Here is a 23,832-nt window from a genome sequence, read left to right on the forward strand (position 1 = left end):
AAAAGTGAGATTGCACAGAGAAGGAGATAGGGCACAACTCACGCTTGGTATTTAAGCTTCTGACGAGTCCTTCTGAAATGTTCAAGTTTTTCTTCAGTGGAAGTGGAAAGCAGGGCTAAGCAGAGCTTTAACAGAATCACAGCAGCATTTTCCCCAAGGCTTTAGCCATTTACCATATTTACTATCATCCTCTTAAATGTGTCTTTTATTATCCATTACTATTTATCCCTTCAAGAGGACAGTTCTTTAGCACTCTGAATTAATTATTGCTCTAAGTTAGTTAATTCCTATTGTTACAGAAAGTTTTACCAAACTTTTATTACGGGGTATTATCAAATTGTTTTGCTGTTACTACAGTGTAGCTTAACATTGCTCCGAAAGTAAAAGAATTCAAGTAAGCAACTATAGTATTCTTGAGAAAAATATTATTTAATAGCATAAAATATGTACTTTTTATTTTCTTTCTGAACAATAAATTCTTTATGGCTTTCTGAAAAATCAGAACACATCAGCAATCCAGAGCTTTATTTTGTTCCATCAAACAAACCTTCCAAACACGAATTCTGCCTGCCTGTATTTCTACAAAGTTAAATCCTACCTTTTCACTGAAGACCTCAGAAAACAAGATGAGAATACTCAAGATCCTGTCATCTTCAGAAAATCCAACTTAAATATTCACGGAGAAAAATCTGTGCTTTCAAAGCTTATAGAGTTCTGCTTTGCTCATTGACCTTGTGTGTTATTTCAGATACTGTTTCTCTCTGCACCTCTAATATTGTCTTGCAGAGTTAGGGCAGGTTTGTAGGGATCCTCACCTTTTCTGGGTCACTGTAGTGTTCTAATCCCCAAAAATCATCTTTGAGAGGTCCTGAGTTGTTGAACAGGAGCTGGGTACACATCGGCCTGTTCCATGTATGTCATCTTGACATGCTAAGAAAACTGAAAAACAACACATTGAGGGACTGAAAGGTCAAAGAGAACTTAGAGTCGGTGTGAGATTAAAGTTGACAGTTTTTCTAGGTGGGGACAATTTTGCTATGTACAGCAATTTATATCCTGTCTCCTTCTGCACACACTTACTAGGAAGTAAGAACCTGCTTTGGCAGGAGGGTTGGACTAGATGATCTCCAGAGGTCCCTTCCAACCCCATATCATTCTGTGATTCTGTGAATATAGGTGCTTATTGCATATGGTCTATAAAGCTGTTGAAGATCTTTGTGCTTGATGTGTACTACACAAACAGCTACATCATACATAATGTTTATTTTTCTTTATTTTTTTTTTTTTTTAATGAAAGGTCTGAGCACTTCCGACTTCACAGCGAGCAGCCCTCCTCTTCCTCCTGGTTACTCTGCTTGGAACTTGACCTGGGTCATGAGAGATACGTCCCCTTTCTTCTCCCATAGAGGACGGCACAGTGAGTAACATTTATATGTTATCCTCAAGAGGCTGTGACTGACTGCCTAAGGATATCGGTATAACTCTGGAGCAAAGCAACACAAGTCAAGTGATTCATGATAAAATATCCATGCTGTCAGCCCCTGAGGGCCATGATAAGCCCTACTGTCCCCTACCAGCCACCCCCGGGCCCTTTCCCCACCCTGCCCATAGTCCCAGGAGCCCCATTTCAGCCCAGCCTGGGGTCAGGCTGATGTCCCGACGTAGCCTTGGTCCATCATCATCTCCACGGAGGTGCCTGGTGACCTTGGCTGGCCTGACCTGCCCTGCTCCCTCAAAAACAAGGTCCCAGACTGTAATATTAGGTGCTGTGCTGGAATCCAGTGATACTATAAAGAGAAGAGCTCTGTACCAAACTTATTTTTTCCCTGTTCTCTGGTATGACCTATTTACTGACAAACCATAGCCATTCCACTGTGAAATACTATGGTCATAGTTAGGACCAAACTGCATAAGGCAATACCTAATATGCAATCCAGAAAGTGACTGAAGTAGAATATATCTACTATATATCTACTACCAGTCTCTATGAGGGGAGATAAGGTGCTGAGAGGCTAATAAGATTTACTCACCCCAAGCCTGTAATTATCTGCTTGAGGGAAAAGTTTGACCTACCTATATGAAGGAGTCCCATATTTCTTGAAATTTATGTTGCAGCCTTTTATGTGTGCAATATATATTCTTTCCACTGGCATACAATATCTGCTCCTAGCTGTTGTATCTGCTTGAACGATGAGGACACACCAATTTCATTTTGGAAGGGACAGTAGTACTACAATCTTTTTTCCCTCACTTGGCTTTCTCAAAAGTTGTAAGGATGATTTTTAATTTATCCTTTATTACTTCTTCCTAAACTCTGCAAGTTTCTCAGTAATACCATTCTAAGGGAAGGCTTTGTTCTTAAAACCTAAAAGCATTGATTCCATCTGACAGCATCACATGGAGATAAATGTACTGCATCTAAGCAGAAATGATTTATTATGATTTTAGTTGGTTGCACAAGACCAAATTCTACCATATTCCAACCATCTGTTTTGCGAGGAAAGGCAAGAACTTGATGAGGTGTTATACAAAATGCAATCTTCACTCAGGACAAGTCTAAACTGTTTTCTCCTCCGGTAAGTGTAATTCAGGACACGTACCTTGAAACTACTGGAGAATCTTCAAGAGGGGCAGGAGTAATTTGGTTTTTTTCTAGCTTTGCACTTTAGCGTTTCCAAAAGTTGGCAGGACCTCCTTTAAATGAAAGGGGCAGCAGTAGCCCTCGAAGTGGCGCATTTCAGACTGGAACGCCCCATAGCATCACTCTGTGGAGATAATTCCTCCCACTTCAGATATGCCACGTGTGGGTATGTGGAGCGGAGCCTCTGAGCATGGCCCAAGCCTAAGAAGGCCACTCTTAAAACTTCTTTCTATTCCTCTGCGTACCTGCAGCTTATATCCACCTAAATGTTTATTTGCAAACTTCCCAGGGATCTAGATTTCTGTCCAGAATGGCTGCGAGTATGACGGGGATGGAGAGTGCCTTTTAGCAGCTGAGTATTGGCTCTGGGTTTGAGCAGCTCTGTGAAGATCATACAGGGACTCAGCAGAGCAAGGCAGAAGACAGAGTTAGACCATCCAACTTCTAGGCGAGTAACCTTGTCCCAGTACCCACCCCTGTCTTCTGATTAAGCAGTTAATCCAAAATCACATGATAAATCATTAGCAGAAATAAACCCCAGCAGTCCTTTACTACCAGAGTGTTTTCCTCTTCTGTCAGAAGCTTTCCTCCTTGCTCCCAGTGTGATTAAGCTTACAGAATGCTCTATAAAACTTCTATCAAAACTTTGTTTGCCTAATCATCTGATAGGACCCATCTAATTAACTGGCTGACATTGCTGGAGTGGGGCAATATTAGTTGTCTTCATTACTTTTTTTTCCCCGTGTTCCCTTATTGAAGAAATCTCTTTGATTGAAAGGCTGAATAAATTGAAATGTAGGGTGTCTCTTCCTCTGCCAAACCCTCTCCTGTGCTCAGTATTAAAAATTCTGGTGGGCTGCCGTCTAGCAGTTCTGACAGGAACAGGGCTTGATGATATCTTTGAAACTATATGCAGCAATCCCAAAAGATCATGGGCACAACAGGATACTTGAGAGTGATGCATTCACAAGGCTTTCTCCTGTCTTGTCTAGAGGTTTCTAGGTTTGTCTCTACCCAAGCATTGATTAATCATCTACCATCTCAGAGATGCAAAATCTACCCGCCTTTCGGGAAACAAAGACTTTAAAAAACCCACATGAAGTCAAAATTATCTGGGAATTCAGCCTGCAGGAAAGGAGTCGTCTTTAAATCTCCATATTTCTGTGTTTTCTTTTGTTCTCTTTCAAGTGCACTCAGACTATTTCATGTGGCTAGAACAAACTTTTAATGCCTTCTGCATATGTGGACCTACGGTAGCATATTAATCTCCCATTTGCAGCACTGATGGAACTCTGTCCCGAGGCTTATGTGATTAACTGCACCCAGCCACATATTTCATTTCTTGTCCTGGTTGGTTGAATATTAATTTTCTCTTCTGTATAGGTATTGTATAAGAAATCAATTGTCCACCACGTAAAATCCATTAAGCTTCTGTAAGAGGGGTTCCAGAAGGCAGGTGCCCCTGAAGGCCTGGAAGCCTTCACGCAGTTAATACCCCCCCTTCTCTGCCCCAACCTCTACCTCCCCTGGGGGCCAGGCAACAACACTGAGCCTGGAGCATGACCCTGGCGGGGTACAGTGACAACTGCTAGTGACTGGGGGAAAAAAAAATCAAATGCAATTCAGCATCTAAATTCTGTTTTGAAAGAAGAACATGTTTCATTAGAGTAACAGGCACAACAGGCATGCTGTGAGGACAGGCTGAGAGAGTTGGGGTGTTAAGCCTGGAGAAGAGAAGGCTCAAGGGAGACCTTAAAGCCCCTTCCAGTACCTAAAGGGGGCTACAGGAGAGATGGGGAGGGACTCTTGATCAGGGCGTGGAGCGGTAGGACAAGGGGTAACGGTTTTAAACTTGAAAGAGGGGAGATTTAGATGAGATCTCAGGGAGAAATTCTTTCCTGTGAGGGTGGTGAGACACTGGAACAGGTTGCCCAGAGAAGCTGTGGATGCCCCATCCCTGGGGGTGTTCAGGGCCAGGTTGGATGGGGCTTTGAGCAACCTGGTCTAGTGGGAGGTGTCCCTGCCCATGGCAGGGGGGTTGGAACTCCATGATCTTTAAGATCCCTTCCAACCTGAACCATTCTATGATTCTATAAGGGTTGTCACGTTGGACTGTTGGGGAAACAGGAGGTGGCTTTTGCTCTTCTGATGCCACTGTCTGTGTCTCTTTGCCACACTCCCCAGCGGCAGCTGAATTCCTGGCTGTTCTGAACCAGCTCTGTGCAAAATACCTCTCCCAGGCTGTGTCAGACTTCTGCAATATAGTTTACAGATTTTTTTTTTTTTCCCCCCCCTGAATTTTAGGAAATAGTGGTGTTTTGGATTCCAAAATTAACTGGGACTAAAACTAAGGGGGAAATAGCAGATTTGGCTGCTGAATGACTAATGTGCTTAAAAATGTCTACAGAAGATGAGTTCAGCAGAGGAGGGAGGAGTACATACCTTCAAGAGTGCATAATTATTCACAGCTTTGATTTAATAGGTACTAAAAGCATAATGCAAAGGATGGCCTCTATTAACAACTTACTAATAATTTCACTCAGCTCGATGTCTTCGGAAAACTAATTTGACAGGGTTGTTGTTTTTTGGTTGCTTTTTTTTTCACACTTTCTAATGGAATGTCGTCTGTAATGAGTTCGTGATTTCCTGAATTGGGTTTGCTAAAAAAAATAAAAAAAATAATGTGTTGGATTATTTTTACTGTGGAATAATTTGGGGTCATTCTCGCTGCGTATTTGATGCTCAGTGACACGTCGGTTGCTCAGCGAGGTGTCAGATTATTAATTTTTTCTCTGGTAGGTGGTGTGCAACTTGCTGAATTCAAGTACTCATGTGCATGCATTCAAAATACCATTTCATTCATGTTAGTTGGATACCAGATAGATACTGCTGACATGAAACTCACTAAGTCTGAATGTCAAACAAAAGGGAAGAGAAACAAAAGGGAGAGAAAGAGGGCACCAGCCAGATGAATTTCTGTTACAGTTAGGTTCCCATGATTGTTTTATAAACCTACAACAAATCAGACTGATACTGACATCTTTAGAACAATAAAGCTATCGTGATACTTGGCTCAGCATGGCATGGATATGAACTAATTGTTAAAACAAGTTCCTCTTTGGAAGGTGAGATAAAGTCAGGAGAGGAATGAGGAGAATAATACTTTGTCCCAGAAGAAAAATTAATCAATGCTTTCTTAGTAAAGATATTGCAAAAGTGATGTACTACGTTAATTCAAACACATCCTTTTTGCAATCTTAGAAGTACTCTAACATTGTTTTGGAAATAGTGTTACAAGTATAATAGGCCAAGTCTTCAATTAGCAGCAGTTATTCACACCAAATTTATATAAAATAGCAGATGCTGTGACCCCATATACATATGCAAGATATGTTGTTTAACAATGACAGGAAAAGCAGCATGTGCCTAGCTAAACTGAACGATGTGCTAAGCAAGAAAGAAGAAAAAATCTTATTAGGGAGAAATTTTTACTTTCTTTCAAATTACTCTTTTCGTTATATCCTCTTTTATCTGTAGACAATACGCCAATGACAGCTCAACATTTTTTCAATAATAAAATAACATACAGTAAGACAACAAATGTCTTTTCTCCCTGTCTCCCAAGTACTCATTTTCTCTAGAGATCTCTCAAACTTCATGCGAGAGGCCCCTTGTATGAATTGTCAAAACATGACAGTTCATCCAACCGCTGTTTTGCGCCAACCAGAGCATGTTTTCTAACCATGGCTGTTAGTCGGCACTTCAGTCTTTTTGGCCAGAACTGGCATTAAAAATGCACTTTTGTTTATTGTTTTTGCTGCCTGCAAGGAGGAGACTTGGTGGACAAGTATTTCTTGTGTGGAGGATGAGCTCTGTCACTCCTTGGAGCAGGAGAATGGAAATGAGAGCTACTGCTGGTTGTTCTCCTGACACCCCCTCCTTGCACCTCTCTCGCTGTAGCTGTCTTGAAAGACTGCGCTTATAATTGATTGATAAAGGAGTCCTGGCCCTCTATTTTGTAGCTTGATTTCCACCAAAGAAAGCAGCTGTCAGAGATTTTGGTGATTCAGTCGCTGGTGCACGCTAAGGAGCTGGGTGGATATAAAGTATTTGCTGTCATTTTGAAAATTCTCTTAACAACTAAATGAGTGGTTGCATTATTGCCGCTTTCTCCAAGCTGTAGCCCATCCGGCTGTGGCTCAGTCCCCAGGGGATTAATTTAAACGCTTCTGGCCTGAGGAGAGCCCTGGGCTCCCTGGGGAGGCAGCACTTGGCACCTAGTGCTCTTTCCAGGGGCATTCCCTCTTCCTATGCAGCAGGTGAATTTATGCCTCAGCCCCGGCGTTACTCCTGCACAAAACACTCTGGGGATAAACCAGCCACAGTGAAATCTTACTTGCCCACCGCCAGCTCTGACGAGCCCTCGGGGGCACGCACCTGTGAGGGCCATCTTGGTGGCTCCAGGATGCCTCAGGCACTGGGGTGGGCTGGGCCTGGCCTCCTGCTGCCCTGACAGGGCTGGGGCTGCGGTCCTGCCGGGGACAGACTGCCACCCCAGTCCCTCCTGGTGAGGCAGAGGGGCTGGGAAGCCTGTGCGGAGCGAGCAGGTAGGAAGACGCCCTGGGCAGCAGCAAAGGACAGGGTGTTGCCATGAAGGGCGTGGGGAGCTCTGCGGCAAACGGGGCAAGATCCCGGGGGTCTGCCTTCACCGAGCTCTACTGGTACACCTCCTGTCTTCCCCCATACCCCGGCTGGCTGAAATGACACATCCCCATCCTCCAGGTGAAGGCCCAGTCGCCTTGCCCCGCACTGGGGTTTGGCTGGGACTCTCTGCCTGGCCTGGCCTGTGGGGTCACAAAATGGCCACCAGGGTGGCAGCTGGGTGAGATGGGCTGGATGTCGAGGCGGGGAGAGGCTCACCCCGACCATAATCAGCACTCAAGATCAGGGGAGCACACATGAAGGCGTGCTGGTGCAGAGGAGGGATGCGGAACGATAAGCTAACTTGCACTAAATAGCTTTAAATTAAAAGGAGGTCCCTGATGAACACAGACTGCTCCTCAGGGCAGGGTTGGTACAGTGCCCGGCTTCTCTCGTCACCACTTCATTTGCAGGTGACTGAGGGGGGGAACGGACCCTGATGCTGTGGGGCTCCTTGAGTGCTTCCGCAGTTTGTCACCTCCCCTGTCATGCCATGCTGCTGCTCTCACGTTTGTCAGCTGCTGCCGCAGCAGCCCAAGGACCAGGCAGCTACTGTAGGTGCAGCCATTGCTGGTGGGGGGTAAGGCCTGGGGATACACGTGTCGTACCATTCCTTAAAACGTGCCGGTTTGCCCTTTCTCAGTGGAGACATGGAAGGAAGTCGGTAAAAATACCGCTTCAGGCTTGCTTTCGTGGCAGAAACCAGACAGTTAAACCCTGCAATTGTTTTTCCTCTTTAATTTGCATGACCACTGACATCTTTTTCACTTTCCCGTTGTGGTTTTTTCTGTGCACTTTCGTCCTGTGGTGGACTTAACTCATTTTTAACTTGCTGCTGTACCTCCAGTTGCACAGTGGAAATGTGGCACTAGGGATCCATTTGCAAGGAATTTCACCCCTTCTTTGTGCCAGAAAAGGGCCTGCTTTCAAGGGCCTGGCTTTTATTTGGTTTGCCTTCTTCCACAAGGTCCTCCTTGAGTGTTCAGCAGGCTGCTGAGCTGACAGCCAGAGGGTGCAGTCTCCTATTTATGCTCCATTTTCAGGGAGAAATACTTAGCACTGCAGGCTTCCTTGTATCACCCCAGATATGTACCCCTCTACTGGTGGATAAAAATTCAGAAGGGCCTGAAAAGGCAATCAAAACCCTTAGATTGAATACCCTGTGCCCTTTTCTACCCAGAGGGAATGGGGAAGGCTTTAGGAACTGGCTCTGTCTCTAGGATTAATAACTGGAAAATCAATTTGTCATTTCCCTGTCATAAATTAAAAGCTTATAGGCCTTATAACATGGGTATAATAGAGGTTAGTGGGTATTGATGGAGGGTCTCAAAGCTCACTCAGCAGAGCACATCTCTACTATACAATTTAAATTATGTCTCCTCCACAAGGAATATCTGTCAATATTTGTATTAAAAAAAGACATCCTGCACAAGAATATTTTATCTGTTTCTGTACTGCTGTTGCGATTGTTGCAGCTCTAAGAGGTGTGTTCTTGAGGGAGGTTGTGGTCCCATTTTGATCACTGTAAGTGACCTCTGCATTGTACATTTGTGTCTGTAGATATACTACAAATTAGTTATATTTAAGCTAATGAGATGCCAGTTAGGATGTACATCTCTGAGCTGGTCCTTCTGAGAACAGAGAACCTCCACTCGCTCCCTTGCCTGTTGCAGTGAGGTTGGAAAGCAACCACACCTTTTCAAAGGGGTGACCAGCTGAGAGTAATGGAGGGGGAGTGATTTGTAATAGTCAGCACTAGGAGGGAAAAGGACCCTTTTAAGTCAGGCTCATGTAGAACTAGAAAGGAGAAGTCTAAGAAGGAATTACCTGCTGGTAAGATTTCTGTGTTTAAAGGAGAGGTTGTTTAAAGCAAATAAACCTAATCTTATGTTGGGCAGCTGAAGAAAGGATAATCAGAACAGTTTCTTAAAAAGAATAGGCTTTTTATATCTCTCTTAAATTAGATTTTGTTCTAAATAAGGCATGTTTCTGTCATGTGTGGTTACATAAACGATCCATAATCTGACCTGCAGCAATGTAAGAGGATATTTCCTGCATATTACTGTGTTTTGGCATATTATTTATAGTACTATTTTAAGTCATTTGTTTATTAGAAAACTCTAATCAGTTTAATTGAAACAGATGTAGTTGCCAGATATTTTAGTTGTTTGTGCACAAATTATTGCTGTTAGGTATGTTGATTAAAAATAAATAAATTGAAGCAGTCAGAAGACTCTAACATCATTAGACATACACAGATTCCACCGTCTTTTCAATCGGATAGTAGCTTAATTTACTTTTCAGTCTATGATTGGTATCTTGTATCTTCTTACATACCAGAAATTGAACTGATTGATGTCTACAGCCTTTGTTAAACAGGTGTTTACCTTGATTTGATTATAAACGTCACTTTTGTTTCCTCTTTAAAGGTATAATGATGATGAAATAGACTTCTAATAAATTAACTGTTCTCTCTCTAGCGTCCAGTGGTTGCAGATGCAAAAGATTGTTGGACAAGGGATTGAGGTTTTTTGCAGTATATTTAAAAAGAGAGTTTGCAATTTGCTGGAGCTTACATTCCTATAGAGCCTTTATGATCTATAATGTCAATATATCTGTGGCATAAATGCATATACTAGATATAAATCTTTGTGACATCTCTCTTAAAAAAAACCACCAAAAATCACAAAAAAATCAACTTTACTGACTAGCCACACTATTCAAGTCCTAAAGCCCTGTATTTAGTCAATTTATATGGGTAGTAGGTTTAAAAAATAATCACTAAAAGTTGTGTTAGATTTAATTACCTTTCCTGCAGTGCTTGCTGTTTTTCAGAAAAGGGCAGAATACCTTTTATTCAGCTTCCAAAGGCACATGGCTACTTCTTTCTGTGCTTAGCTGGGCAAGAAAAAAATAAACTTGGTGTGTTTAAGCATGTTAAGACAATAATTGGCAGCAATTCAAATATTGTGAAGGTTCTGTATTTGCAAATGCGGTTTATATGGTCTTGCAGCAGCTACCACACCAAGAGCAGCTTATCAGTGAAAAAAAGGTATGTATTATATATAATGTTTTTTTTTAATAAAGTATATTACATCGTCGATAGTGAAGGACATGGTGGAGGAAGGAAAGCCTGAGGGCAGCAAGTTAATGTTTGGCTTGGAAGGCTGGATGCTGTTTGCATAGACTTTGCAGTGTTGCATCAGATCACATTTCTTTGCCATCGTTTCTTTGTACTGAATAGGATAATAGCACTGAAATTCGTGTCTGATACAAGATTTATTTAGATAAGAGCCTATGAAGAGTGCAGATATTCTGGTGATGTGGGGGAACTATCAAGGTCTGTAAAATATACATGGAAGTTTTCATTAAATCACAGGCGCTCTCAGATGTGTGAGCCAAGTAGTCTCCTCCTCTTTGAAGGAATGACTGGTTGTAAAGGACATTCAGCTTGACCACAACAGGCTTGTTAGATCATCGCCACTTTTCTGTGGGCTATTCATTGCAAGAGAAGGAAATAGTATGGCTACTTGCCTTTTTTTCCTTTACTTTCCCCCCTTCAGGCAGAGGCTTCAGTTGTCTGCAGGGGTCATAACACTAAATGTGAGGACTGTTATTTAATCACATACCCCAATTAAGTTGTCCTGGTTGTAGGTCAGAGGCCTGCTGTGTCAAGGGCTCCACAACCAATTGATAGCTCTTCTTTTGAGGAGGCTCTGGAAAGTGAGGCTGAACAGGGGAGCGGAGCTGGCTATCAAGTGCTTGTAGGCACCATAATCAGAGTGTCGGGGGCCGAGGACGGGAGGAGGAAAATGAAAGCGCCTTGTGGAGATCCGTGAAGGGCTTCTCCGCTTGGGGGCAAGAGGGTGAGGAGCACAAAGGCTTCTGTTCCCAGCATCTGGATGGGAGAAGAGTAGGAGCAAGCAGGGACTGCTGGAAAGCTCATGAAAATAAGACAAACTGATGGGGGAGAGAAGCCCACAAAGAATGAAATAGTTGATTTGAAATGATTGCTCTTGCCAGGTGTTGTCCTTGGCCTGGGCTTTCCCTTATGTCATCCTGTGGGTTCTGTCAAAAAAGTCCTTGCATGAGGTGTCTTTCTCCCCCCCACCTTTTTTTTTGACAGTGCCTTAAAGCACATGCTACTCAAGGTGTTCCCTGTAACTAAACTATACACTAATGAGGATATGTCTTCTGTAACGTGTAATTGAGTGTTTGGCTGCTCTTTTGTCCATTTGGCCTTTGATACAAAGTTTAACAGACTCTTAACACTTTAAAAGGTTAAAAAAATATTGGGTTTGGTTTTCTTTTTTTAAAGAACATCTACAGGACTTGAGATAAGTGGTCTGAGGTTTGGGTATCATATTGCAGCAGCAGCAAACTGTATAGCATGAGTATATCCACTGTTCCCTGCTGCCTAAATTGAACTGTGCTTCATGTATCATGAAATTTATGTTGATAACATAGGGGCCTGAAGAGGGTAGTGACTCGTGCATCTAAATTTAAGGAAGTCCTTATGATCCTTGTTACTGCTGTTTGTGGTGTATATGGATTCCTTACATTATATGGTTTCCATGGTGTTGTGAAGCATTCAAAATACTGAGTGAACAGTAAAACACCTGCTTAGGAAAATCAAATATAAACTGGAAAAATAGCCTCTGCTCCTTTCGGCTTGCTGTTAAAAAGGCAAATTAGCTGGGAGAAGTACAGTGAGAGGGCAACAGTATTAACCTTCAGATTAGAAAATGTTATATCACCAGGAGAATAGACTGAACTACATAAATCTGTGCACGCTAAGAAGAAATTAGATGTTTAATAGAGAATGTAATTGAAGTTTGAAAAAAAAATTTAGTTAATTTGACTAATGTCAATTCAGATTATTTGTTCCACTTGCATAGCTATGGCAGGACAGTAGACAGTGTAAAAAAACTCCAAAGAAGAGCTGGATTTTTTCATTGGGCATTTTCAAATGGATCTATCCTTTTCAGAAACATTGAGTTAGTGCAGAAATAGTTTCTTTCCCTTACCAAATATTGTGTTGAGTGCTGACTGCAGTGACAAAAGCAAGTGTGTACAGGACATTCCAGAAAATTTAGCAATCTTGACGATTAAAAGTAAAATCTGCACAGGTTATCACTGTATGCGGTATTAAGCAACTTCAAGTATGGTGTGGTAGTAAATTGGACCCTGGGAAGTGAATCAGAGTTGCACCAGCAGGGTAATTGGTTTCTGAAAGAGAAACATCTCAAAAAAGAAAAGTCTGTGCTCGAGGCAGATGCTGGCTGCACTGCCTGGAGGCTGGAGTTTTGCAGTTTTTCAAGCTTCTGCTGCCTCAGTGAAGCGTTTCAAACCCAGGGGGTCAGAAGGTTGCTTGGCAGGGTACAGTGCCTACAGCTACCAGCAAGTCCCATATGCCCAGGATATATGACTTGCTTTGCAGCGCCCTGTGCTCACTGAAGTGGAACATGACTATGAAGCACGTCAGTAGTCTTTGCACTGTAATGGTCCTGGTTGAATTTGAACCAGCATCCCAGGAGAGATTGGCTTTCTGTCCCTTTTTATCTATTTTATCTATTTCTTTTTCAGTCTAGATAATGCCTTCCCCTGCGTTAGCTTGTGCTGCCCTTTTATCTGTCCTTGAAGGGGAATTACTGACTCTTGGGCCTTCCTCTTGATTTGCTGCTACCTCCATAATGAACCTCTCTGTCCGATCCATTTCAGATACATTTTTGCCTGTTTATGGACTTTCTCCATATCTTTCTACCTCATTATGGAAAAAAGCAACCCCTAACTTACTAAAGTATAAAATGAGTGTGTATACACAACTTCCAGCATAGAGGAAGCTGGATTTAATTAATCTGGTATGTTCTATGTGTGTTTTCTTTTTCTAGTATTTGACTGCAATTTTGAATCTCCTTGTGAGCTGGAATATTCCCTTTCCTCAAAAGACCAGGCAACCTCCAACAACGCCTGGCTGAGAGTGAGTGCAGAGGAGATTTCACAGCTACACATTCGAGATGGGCCGGAGAGAGATCATTCTGAGAATACACCTAAAGGTAAGATGAATACAACTATGTAATGCCTTCTGTATAGTGGTTAGTTATAAAAACAAAAAAAACCCCTCTGCCCCCCCAAAAACCCCAAACCTACCAAAAAAACCTCAAACTCCACCAAAGCAAACATGTTCTCTTAAAATACTTAAGACAGCTACAAACTTTTTGCCACAACAGACAATGAATGCAAACAGTGTCACAAACAAAGGGAGTCATTCTACACATGAAGGATCTGGTTTTGTCTAAAGGCAATCTGAATCATATATCTAGGAAGCAAAATATCCAGTATGGTATTGTGTAAAATCTGAATCAGGCTGACCCATGCCGTGGACAGTGTTTGGATGAGAACAATAGTATGGTGCCTGTGTCTAAGGTCATTCAGTGGTTGGAAGAAATTAGTAAAATAGAGCCTGGTTTTACCTCTGCTCTAGGTGCTGTTTACTGCTTGCTTATTTGCAGACCGTTTTAGGCAATATCCTTGTGTCTAGGGCTTAGGTTTTGTGTTTGGTGAGAGAACAGAAGATGGGTTTTGCCCTTAATATAAAAAAAAACTTTTTTTCTCTAGCGAGAACTAGAAAGCATGAAAAGAGGGGGGTCCAACAGACTTTTTTTCCTTCTTTGGAAAAAATTTGGTTTGTTGGAATTATTTTTCCTGCTCATGATCGTATCTGTGAACAGCATAATATCTCATTAAGATTATAGGTGCTAAAAAGATTTTTAGGTGTATTTGTGCTCTTCTAATCCTGTGAAAGCAGAGAAACTCTTAACATTCTTCCTGCTGCTTGAAACCTCTCCCCATAAGGATCAGGTGGTGTTGATAAGAACAGAGCTACAAAATGGAAAGGGGAAGTTGGGGCTACAGGCTTTATCCAGGCAAGGAGAATATAGAACAAAGAGGCATAGGGAAGAACAACAGAGATTATCAGGGATATGGAACAGTTTCTGTACTAGGAAAAATTAAATAGAAAAGGATTCCTTATTCTGCCTGCAATGGTAGGACTTGGAGGTCTATGAAAATGCACATTGAAGAGCAGTGAGAAACAGCCATGAAGTTAGTGGGTGCCAGGTATAGAACAAGCAAGAGGAGATATTTTTCATATAGTACCTGAACAAACTGGTAATAAGATGCATGAATTAATCTTATGGAGGCCAGAATTTTAAAGAAAGATGAGGTGAAATCTTGCAGAATACGTTAATCACTGGTTATTTAATTCAATGGTCTGTTTACAGTCCCTGACTCAAGAAGCCTCTATTACAAAAAGCTGCAAGTAAAAGGATCCTTTTCTTACTAGCCAGCATCAGAGATAGCATTTAACTTTGCAGACCTGCACTCTGACTGCTTATAACAGTTCTTTATGCTCAGGGAAATACTGAGGAAAAGTTTCAGTGCCGCTTTGTTCATATTCTTTAATTCTGTTTTCTCATCCATATCAATAGTACAGTACTTTTCCCCAGACAGCCATTATAAATTAACTTTTAAGGCCCGTTGTTTGAGCACTGATTCATGGGTAGACCGAGTCATTTTGGTGGGATCTGTGTCATGTAAAGCAGATGGACCACATTTGTGATGCATGCAAATATCTTCTAATTTTCACATCAAAGAATGTAGATGTGCATACTAAATTTCTTGCTACAAAGATATAGTTAAGTGAAAATTTAAGGTAAATCAGAATGTCTGCTGCTTGAGAAGGTGTTTTCCTTTTTTCTTAAATTCTCATGCAAACTGGCTACTGATGAAATTTAGGAATTAAAACCTGCTTTTTTTAAATTGAGAAGAGTAGTGGTCACTTTCCTGGAGTGGGGAAAAAAAATGGGGAAAACCTATGAGGAAGTAAATGTGTTGTTCCAGGTGAAGGGCCTGGCTGGGTTGCTATGGTGCTGTATATTGTTGATGTATGTTTCTCATGAATGCTTTTTGGTAAAGTTATATCTTTGTCTGTATTCAGTCAGTTCTATATATCTGTCAAAGCAGAAGGAGGGGAGACTGTTGGCTGGCCATGTACCACAAAAACAAGGGTAGTATTGATTGATGATTTCCAGTTGCCTACTGCGATAAAATTTCATTTCTAAGCCCAAAGTTTTGGGTGGTGTTTTTCTTATTTCTTCATCTGGAATACAGGCAATTTAGCAGGACACAAGCTTCAGCCTGTGTTTCTCTCATTATGAGGTCCAAGTACCCAGTGTCACATTGACTGAATGGATTTAGATTTATCGGGTGGCAGAGTCAGTTGTTTGGGGTGTTTTCTTTGCTTGTTTGTTGTTGTTTGTTTGGGGTTTTTTGTGTTTTTAAATTATCATAGTCAGTGGTAATTTAATCTTGAGCCCCTCAGTAGAGCTGTAGGTCTGCAGCTCATAGATGACTGTAACTCTTATGCGTATAAAGACTCATTTGAAAATCAACACTTGGAGCTAGCATCTCTCTATTTTAAATCACTTTAATTACAGCTGCTTGGCACAGATAGTTGTGTGGTCTGTTTCAATCTGAAATAATTAAGCACAGTAATTCCAACCCCCACTGTTTCCTGCAAATTGTACTTCCAATTATCTCAATCTCATTTCATCTCCTTTGCAGACAGTAATGCACAGAGATAAACAGATAGCGTAACTAGATTTTGGGATGGTTTAGCTCATCTTGTCACTTGGCTATCAAGACATGTCAAGACATTGATAGAGACAAATGCCTTGGGTATGATTCATTGTGCTTCATGTAAGTTTCTGTAAAAGATTCAGTAGGAAATCATTGGTAGGTCTCCCAAAGAGAGACATTAGAACAACTTATGTATTTTTACCCCTGTCCCTGCAGCATGATATATCTCAGTCTGAAGGAATCAGAACGAATCAGTGTGGATCAGGCTACCCAGAGGAAGAACTAGTTTCAGGTGTCTCAGCATTTGGTTACAGTCACATCTGAGTTCTCCACTCACTTGATGTGTTCAGCATGTGATGTCACACAAATCATTGGTTGAGAATAGGAATAGATGGTGAGGTGGCAAAGTTCGATATGAAATTATTCAGGGTAAAAGACTGGAGGTCGGGTTTGCAAGGAATCGAAAAAGGATGTTTAACCGGATAATAGTGGTAGGTGAAATTTCATGTAGATTATTTGAATTGAGGTGGTGGAAGAACCAATCTGAACTTGGCATATATAGGGAGAGATTCTGGGTTAGTTCTGATCACTTAGGCTGATTTTGGGATAAGAATAGAGCTGTGAAAACATCAACACCAGTAGTAGTCACAAAGTAAATGTGATGTTGGGACATACTGGGAAGGGAGTAGAAAATAGGAACAATGTGCTGTAGTATAAATGTGTGGGGCAGCTGTATCTAGAACACAGCATTCTGTTGTGGTTCCCATGCATCAAAAGTCATTTTGTACAGGTGGGAAAGTTATTAAAAGAATGGAAACGATGATCTAAAGTATGTCTTTTTAGGAATACTTAAATTAACTAAGGCTACCCTGCCTGCAAGAGACATCGAAAGGAATACGTGGCAGGGTTTTATAAAAATCACAGGATTTTATAAAGTCTTTATAAAAGATGTATAAAGGTTTATAAACTCCCAAGACTGAAAAGATGAGTACAGAAGGAGTATTTGTTATTTCTTCCAATACAGAATTGAATGACATCAAATGAAATTAGTAGATGTCAGGTTCAAAACAAAAGGAGATCCTTCCATATGTAGGAAAAGTAAAACTGTGGTACCTTTTTTTCCACAGGGTGTTGTTGGTGCTAAAACCTTCTACAGGTGTGCAAATTATCAGGATATGCGCAGGGAAGAAAATAGTTACAGCTACCAAATTCTCAATTTTTCTGGCTTGGAAAGTCCTTGTGCAATAGATCCCTGAACACCAGGGGTGGGGAATTACAACTGTTTACTCTCCCTGTATCCTATGGATCTACACCCATCTGGTTTCAGAGCCAGATATCTGAAGTTAATGTATCTTTGGTCTGTGCTGGTAGGGCTGGTGTGGTGGCATGTCTCTCCCTCAGCTCCCAGCCCAGTTTCTTCTTCCCTTTGTACAAGGAGAGAATTGAACTAAGAATTTCAGACCAATTTGGAGAGTCAGAGAAAAGGTGCTATTTAAACATTCAATATTATTTGCTCTTCTGTTAAAGCCTTGTGAATGATATTGAAACATGCAAAAATATTTGGTATTTGGTAGGAAGAACTGCAGGACTGTCTGTCTGTAGAAATATACAGAAAGGAGGTTGTCAGGATACTTTGCGGGGTTTTTTTTGGAAATGTTGTGCTAAAATGCTTTACTCTCATCCATTCCCCTCCATCTTGTAAATGGACCAGGGGGTTACAGAATCACGAGTGGATCTGCCAACAAGGCCCTGTATGGTACATGAAGATTTGCTGGAGCTACTAATATTTTCAAGTCAAATTTATGTAACTTTCTGTAGGATCAGAGATTTAAGGTTAAAATGCCACTGATGTGCTAAAGATTGACAGAGGAATCTCTGCTATTGGGATCTGAATCAGGCCTGTATGTGCTGTAATGAGTAGGCAATTCATTGTGGATTACTAGACTTCTTTTCTTTTAATTCATGAATAAGCAAAAAGATGCTATAAAAAATTCAAGCATTCTGCATCACTGGCTGCATTTATTTATTTTGACAAGTGTGATTAATTCTTAATTATTTATGATCTTTCATAATATATTATACCAGCAAATGTTCTGCAGTCTATCGTAATGAGATATGAGCAATTGGAGATCTTGCAACTCTGGCATTATTTCCTAAGGAGGCAGGTTAGACAACCCAGTTTGTGGTGAGAACGAGAGTGTTTGTAGATCAAGGAAGTTGCACTTTGCAGCTGTGTTGGACATAGGTGTTTGTAATGCTCTAGTGAAGGAGTCATTTGCCTCTCTGACAAACTTGAGGTGGGTCAAACCAGCCATCGATTCTGTGCCTCTTGACTATTGGTTCAAACCCAGAGTTTTCTGGACGATGGGGGCCTCTGGGATACAGCTCCGAGAAACAGATTGTTTAACGTCCATCCAAAAGTGTGCCTTTCCAGAATTCATCTCTCCTGTTACCTCGTTGCAGTGCTTGTGTTTTCCTGCCTCTGGGGAGGCACTGGCTCAGCTTCCCATCAGCAACATTTCACTGAATTTCACTGAATTTTTAGAGTTGGAAGGGACCATAAAGATCATCTAGTCCAACTCCCCTGCTGAAGCAGGATTGCCCAGAGCATGTTAGAGCATGTTACTCAGGACTGCATCCAGGTGGGTCTTGAAAATCTCCAAAGAAGGGGACTCCACAACCTCCCTGGGCAGCCTGTTCCAGTGCTCTGTCACCCTCACTGTGAAGAAACATTGCGTTGCTGTTGCCCGTGGATTTAGGGATGACAGTTCTTGACCTCCACATCTGGGAGCACAGTCGTGGCTTCCTTCCAAGTCAAATTTTACAAGGGAGAGGAAGAGAGAAACCACTAGTACAAAGTTAATCATGTGTATTTAAGGAGGAAGGACCAGCAGCAGCTGGACCCTAAAATAAGTACACACAAACTGGATCCAGATCTGTGCTTGATCAAATGTCAGCATAATCTGTTTCCAACTGTAAATGCAGTTTTAAACTTGAAGGTTTAGAGGCTTGACCATTCCTGGCTATGGTGATGCGAGTGGGTTGCCTGCTCCTCTTTTAAATCTTGTGATTCTAGGTAAAGTAAGTAAATTTCTGCTTCTGTTACCTGAAGATTTCAGGACTGTGAAAATATGCAGATACTTGACAAAAATTTTGGATGAAGAGATAGGTTGGGGAGGTGTGACCACCGTTTCAAATAAGAATCAAAAAAGTAATAAGCCACTGTGCAAATGTGAATACCAATTGAGACAACTCCTTAATGGAAAACGTAGATTAAACTTTCATGAAGGATGGCAGGGGAAGTGGGAGATGAATGAGGACAGTGTCCTAACAAGCCACTGATTAGTTGAATAACTCTTACATAAGTTCTAAAGCAAGAAGTATCTGCACATTGTGTTAATGCGGTTTTGATTTTTGTAATTATTACTAAAGAACTGGATCAAGGCTAAGGCACTGAGCATATGAGCAAATAGGAGATAATGAACTGCAGGATTATAAAATGGCTGTTGACTTTAATTTATGATTTCCTCAGACAAAGAAGAATGAGGCAGATAATACAAGATAATAAATAATATTTTGTTTCAGATTATCACTTTATTAACAAAACAGTAGACTATAAATCAATGTGGGCTTGCAAGAAGTAAGTTGTTGAGAAGTTATTTTTCATGTAGGACTCCTAATTGTTACAAGCTCTTTTCTGCTTAAAATTTCACTAAAAACTGGGGGGAGGGGAGGAGAGGGGTAAATCTCTCTGAAAAAGAGAGCTGTTTACCAGGGGAAAGAATAAAGGGTAAAGAGAGTAGCTGGGCTCATGCTAGACACACAGAGGCGTTCCCTTTACATTAATCCTCAAGACTGGTTTGAGGATATGCTTTGATCTCACAGAATTGATCTATCTTGTGTGTCTTTTAAACAAGATATCAGAGTATTTCTTCTTTTCTTTAGTAAATCAATATATGGGGTTTGAGCTTTTGATAGGGTGGGTTTGGAAAAAAAAAAAATAAAAACAACCCAAAATCAGAATTGTCTTCTCAGGAGAATTTCTATTTTAGAAGAAAAATGGTTTTGAGCCTATCACAAATTTTGACAAAAAACTTGCAGACCCTCTTTTTATTGCACCCCTCTTTTTAATGCTGCAGAAGAATGTGGATCATCCTACTCTGCAAAGATTCAGTCCAGACGGTTGAATAGTCCTTGAAAAAATACTGCTGTGGTATGATGCCACGCTAGTTCTATAATTTATAAACATTCAGGTAAACTACAGGTATCATGTGAAGATTTGTAAACTTTTACACTTTTGTTTAGTCAAAGTGGGATTCAGTTTTCTATTAGTTGTTTTCCTCTTTAAGATTTAGCCATTGAGTCAGTGGAAATAATTGTTGTGTGTGAGTTGAAGGATCAGCTACATACTATAAGCGAAATAGTAGAAGAATTAAGTGAGATCTGGAAGCAACACAAGGACTGAAAATTATTCATTGATCTTATTGCAAATGAGAGATTTATGAATTTGTAGGGATGACTATCAAGTTCTTTGTAAACAGAGAGGGTTTTAAAATCAAAAATGTTACTTACAGTGAATAGTTCTGGCTGTTCTGGTCAAGACTTAAATTTTGATACTCAACTTGGCAACATATACATATCAAGTGTTACAACACAGCCCCAGAGGTATTTATGCAACATTAATACATGAAATGCAAACCAAACCTGCTTCCAGAGTCCATTGGGCTGTGAAGAGAAAAAAATGCAGCGTTTTTATGGTGGTCAGATTCCAGCTCATACGCTGTCAGTACAAGAAATGAACCAGATGTTCTTGGCATTTTGCAGCTTGCTCTTCTCATTAGTGCTACACTTGTGCTTTGTTATTGCAAAATTATTTCCCTTTAATGAGCCTTCTCTAAAGAGGCAAATTATTGTCTCGCTGTAGGACAGTGTGTTTGTTTATAGAGTAGGTATGTATTTATACGGACTGTGGATAAGCACGTGGGTTTGTTAATTTTAGAAATCTTGTTTGTTCATTCCTTAATTCAGTGAAGACTTGTGTGTAACTCAACACAAAGCATTCTGTTCTGAAAAAGAAGAATTAATTTCAGTGTGCATCAGATGTTCGTATGCTCTAATGGCTTGCTGCATACCTGTGACTAATGCACTTCAACAAGTCTATCCAGAAAAGGCATAGACAATGAAGAATAAATGGGTTGTAAAATGATCTCTTTCTCACTCTTAGAGATGCTTTCTCCTTGGCAAGATGAGGCATATTAAAAGGACAGCTGGAGGGAAGCGTATCCTGCTCTTGGCTGTGTTTGACCTTTTTGTAGGCAAAGACTACTGGATTAATGCACACTTGTGATTTTTTTCCCTCTGTGATGTAGGGGCAGTGTTCTTTATCCCCGAATGCGTGTGTACATCAGTGCATATGTTGTGTTTGGAGTTTTTAAAATTGAAACTTTCAAGTATAGAAAACTCATATTTATGCAAAGAACATTCAATGGATTAATAAATTGTTATTTGATGGTTTTAATTTCTTTCTAGCCTATCTGCTACCTCTATTTTCTGTATATTTATTTTTTACCATGCCAGTGACAACTCACACATATGGTTCTGTACATAAAAATAGAATATATGACAAAGGAGTATCAGCAAGACACTGAAAGCCTTGTAGCCACTTGGCTGCATATTGCCACTCCTACCAACCATAGGCTAATTATATCCATTGCCAATTATGACAATAACCTGTGCTTCTTTAGTACATTACCTATGAGGCTCTGAGAGTGCTCTATTAAATCAGGAACCTCATACTCTCTTAAAGAGTTGGGAGAAGTGTTTCTCCATGTCATCAAAGAGAAACTAAAGCACGGTGTGGTTAAATCAATCGCCCAAGGTAAGTTTTGTTTTTAGCTGTGCCAAAGGTGGTGTATCTCTTGCACCTTAAATAGTACTAACAGTTAGATGAAGATTAATTTTTCAATATTTCTGTCCTTGGTTTTCTGATGAAGTTTGAGTTGTTTAGAAGCAAATCTGTAAAGGATATGTTGGCACTAATGCTTGTGTGGTATCTCATTTTTGGAAAGACACAACTGAATGTACTTTTTCAGAGGTGTTGCAAAAAGTATCCCCCTAGACATGTTTAACAAGAATTGATAAAGTTAGAACTGACTGAAGCAGTTTGCCTTAAAGTGAAGGGGGACCTATGAGCTTAGTTTTATAATCCTTAAATTTTCTCATAAAGCAGATTAAATGCAGCATGCTTATTTTATCCTACGCCAAGTAAGCACGGAAGGTTGCAGTGTTAAGATAGTATGAATTCTGTTTTGTATATTTTAAAAAGAAAATTTCTTAATACCATGCAATGCCTTTTTAGGCGGCCCCAAACAGCTTGCTTAGATCCTAATGAATAATCATCCATTCAGTTATGAGCTAGAAGCTATCCCTGAAGTTTCATCTGTTTTCTTTGTTTGCTTGTTTTGAGAGCACAGTGATTAAACAGATGGGATAATGAATGAAGATGAGAATGGCCACAGTGGGAGAGGGAAGCAAACTTGTGGCCAGACTTCCCAGAATTTCTCCTAGTCTCCAGATAACGCTGTGTCAGGGACTGTGTTCTGAGGGGAGCAACAGAATGTAGTCCTCTGTGTTATGTTTTAAGTCTGCTGGGATACATACTACAATATCTTGTTGATTTGGGATCGCCAATCCTAGACCCTGTTCCTATGTTGAGCAACGTTGCCTTTCTCTGCAGTGAATTACGTTGTGCATCCCTCTTTGTAAAGAAATTGCTTTCTCTAAGTCCCCTTAAATCCCTTTAAGTCTTTCTTGTCTGTCAAATGCAAGCAATCTAGAAATGCTTGACCTTTATCTTTTACCTTCCCTAAATAAACAGCACTTAAAAGAAGATAAATATGAGTGACTGTCTTTTGTTAAAATGAAAAAAGGCTATTTTTAAAAAAATCATTTTGACTTGGTATTAATGGGTTCATATCTCTTGCAAACCCAGATGAAAATCAGCTTTGTTAGCTGAATGCTCTGGTGTCATAACAGAGAAGAGAGAAGCAAGCACCACTTAATTCTAAATGGCATTTCCTTAAGAATTCAAGGGAAGTAATAGTGGGCTTTTGGCCATTGTTCTGCATTTTTAGTTCATCCTGTTCCATGGCTGTGACCAGATCTTCCTGCTCTCCTGTGAGAGGCTCTTTCTAAATTATGTGGTGTAAACATGAGTAAACAAGATGATGAGTAGACTGCTCCAGATTTGAAGAGGTGTTCAAACAGCAGAACCAGAAGATTTGTTGCTCGCTGTTGCCTGCTTTAAAAGAATAAACCTGATGCAGGACAGGGCTACAAGAACCCACTTTGTGTTGTGTACTCCTTGTGATGGGGCTCATCTTGCCATGTCTGTGTTCTTCCAGTGGGGAAGTGCAAAGGTCAGGCATTGCAGGGAAGCATTTTGCTGTGTACCACAGATAGTAATCTCTGGCAGTCATTTGGAGCCTTGCAAGGCACATAAACAGCATGATAAAGGTTAGATCACTACTCCTTTTCACCTGTCACAGTAATTTTGCTTATCAGAGAAAAGCCCCAGCTGCAGAACTCTGGTATTGATTTTGAGCCGCTGAAGGTTCAAGGATGTTCTGGTTTCAAGGTGTTTATTCAGAACATTGCAGACATAAAAAGGCTGTGTTAAAACAATGTTATAATGCAGGTTCAATTCCACTCTCAGTGTTTTTTCCCCGAAGGTGTGGAAGTATTTGGCAAGGAGGCAGAGGATGTTTTATGTTTGACTGCCCTAAAAAATTACAGCTTTTCAGGCTGCCAACTGTGGCTCTGCCTGAGATGATCCTGCATGTCAACAAGGT

The 23,832-nt window shown here is 40.8% G+C and overlaps 1 protein-coding gene across 1 annotated transcript in view; it reads left to right on the forward strand.

Annotated features, from left to right (window-relative positions):
• ALK (ALK receptor tyrosine kinase) overlaps positions 1-23,832 on the forward strand; it is a 327,499-nt gene that overhangs the window by 92,455 nt on the left and 211,212 nt on the right. Inside the window, exons 2-3 of the mRNA XM_074144531.1 lie at positions 1,298-1,417; positions 13,234-13,398. Coding sequence (XP_074000632.1) covers positions 1,298-1,417; positions 13,234-13,398 — 285 coding nt within the window. The remainder of the gene's footprint in view (positions 1-1,297; positions 1,418-13,233; positions 13,399-23,832) is intronic.

This window comes from Numenius arquata, chromosome 2, assembly GCF_964106895.1.
Source record: "Numenius arquata chromosome 2, bNumArq3.hap1.1, whole genome shotgun sequence".
Lineage (NCBI taxonomy): Eukaryota > Metazoa > Chordata > Aves > Charadriiformes > Scolopacidae > Numenius > Numenius arquata.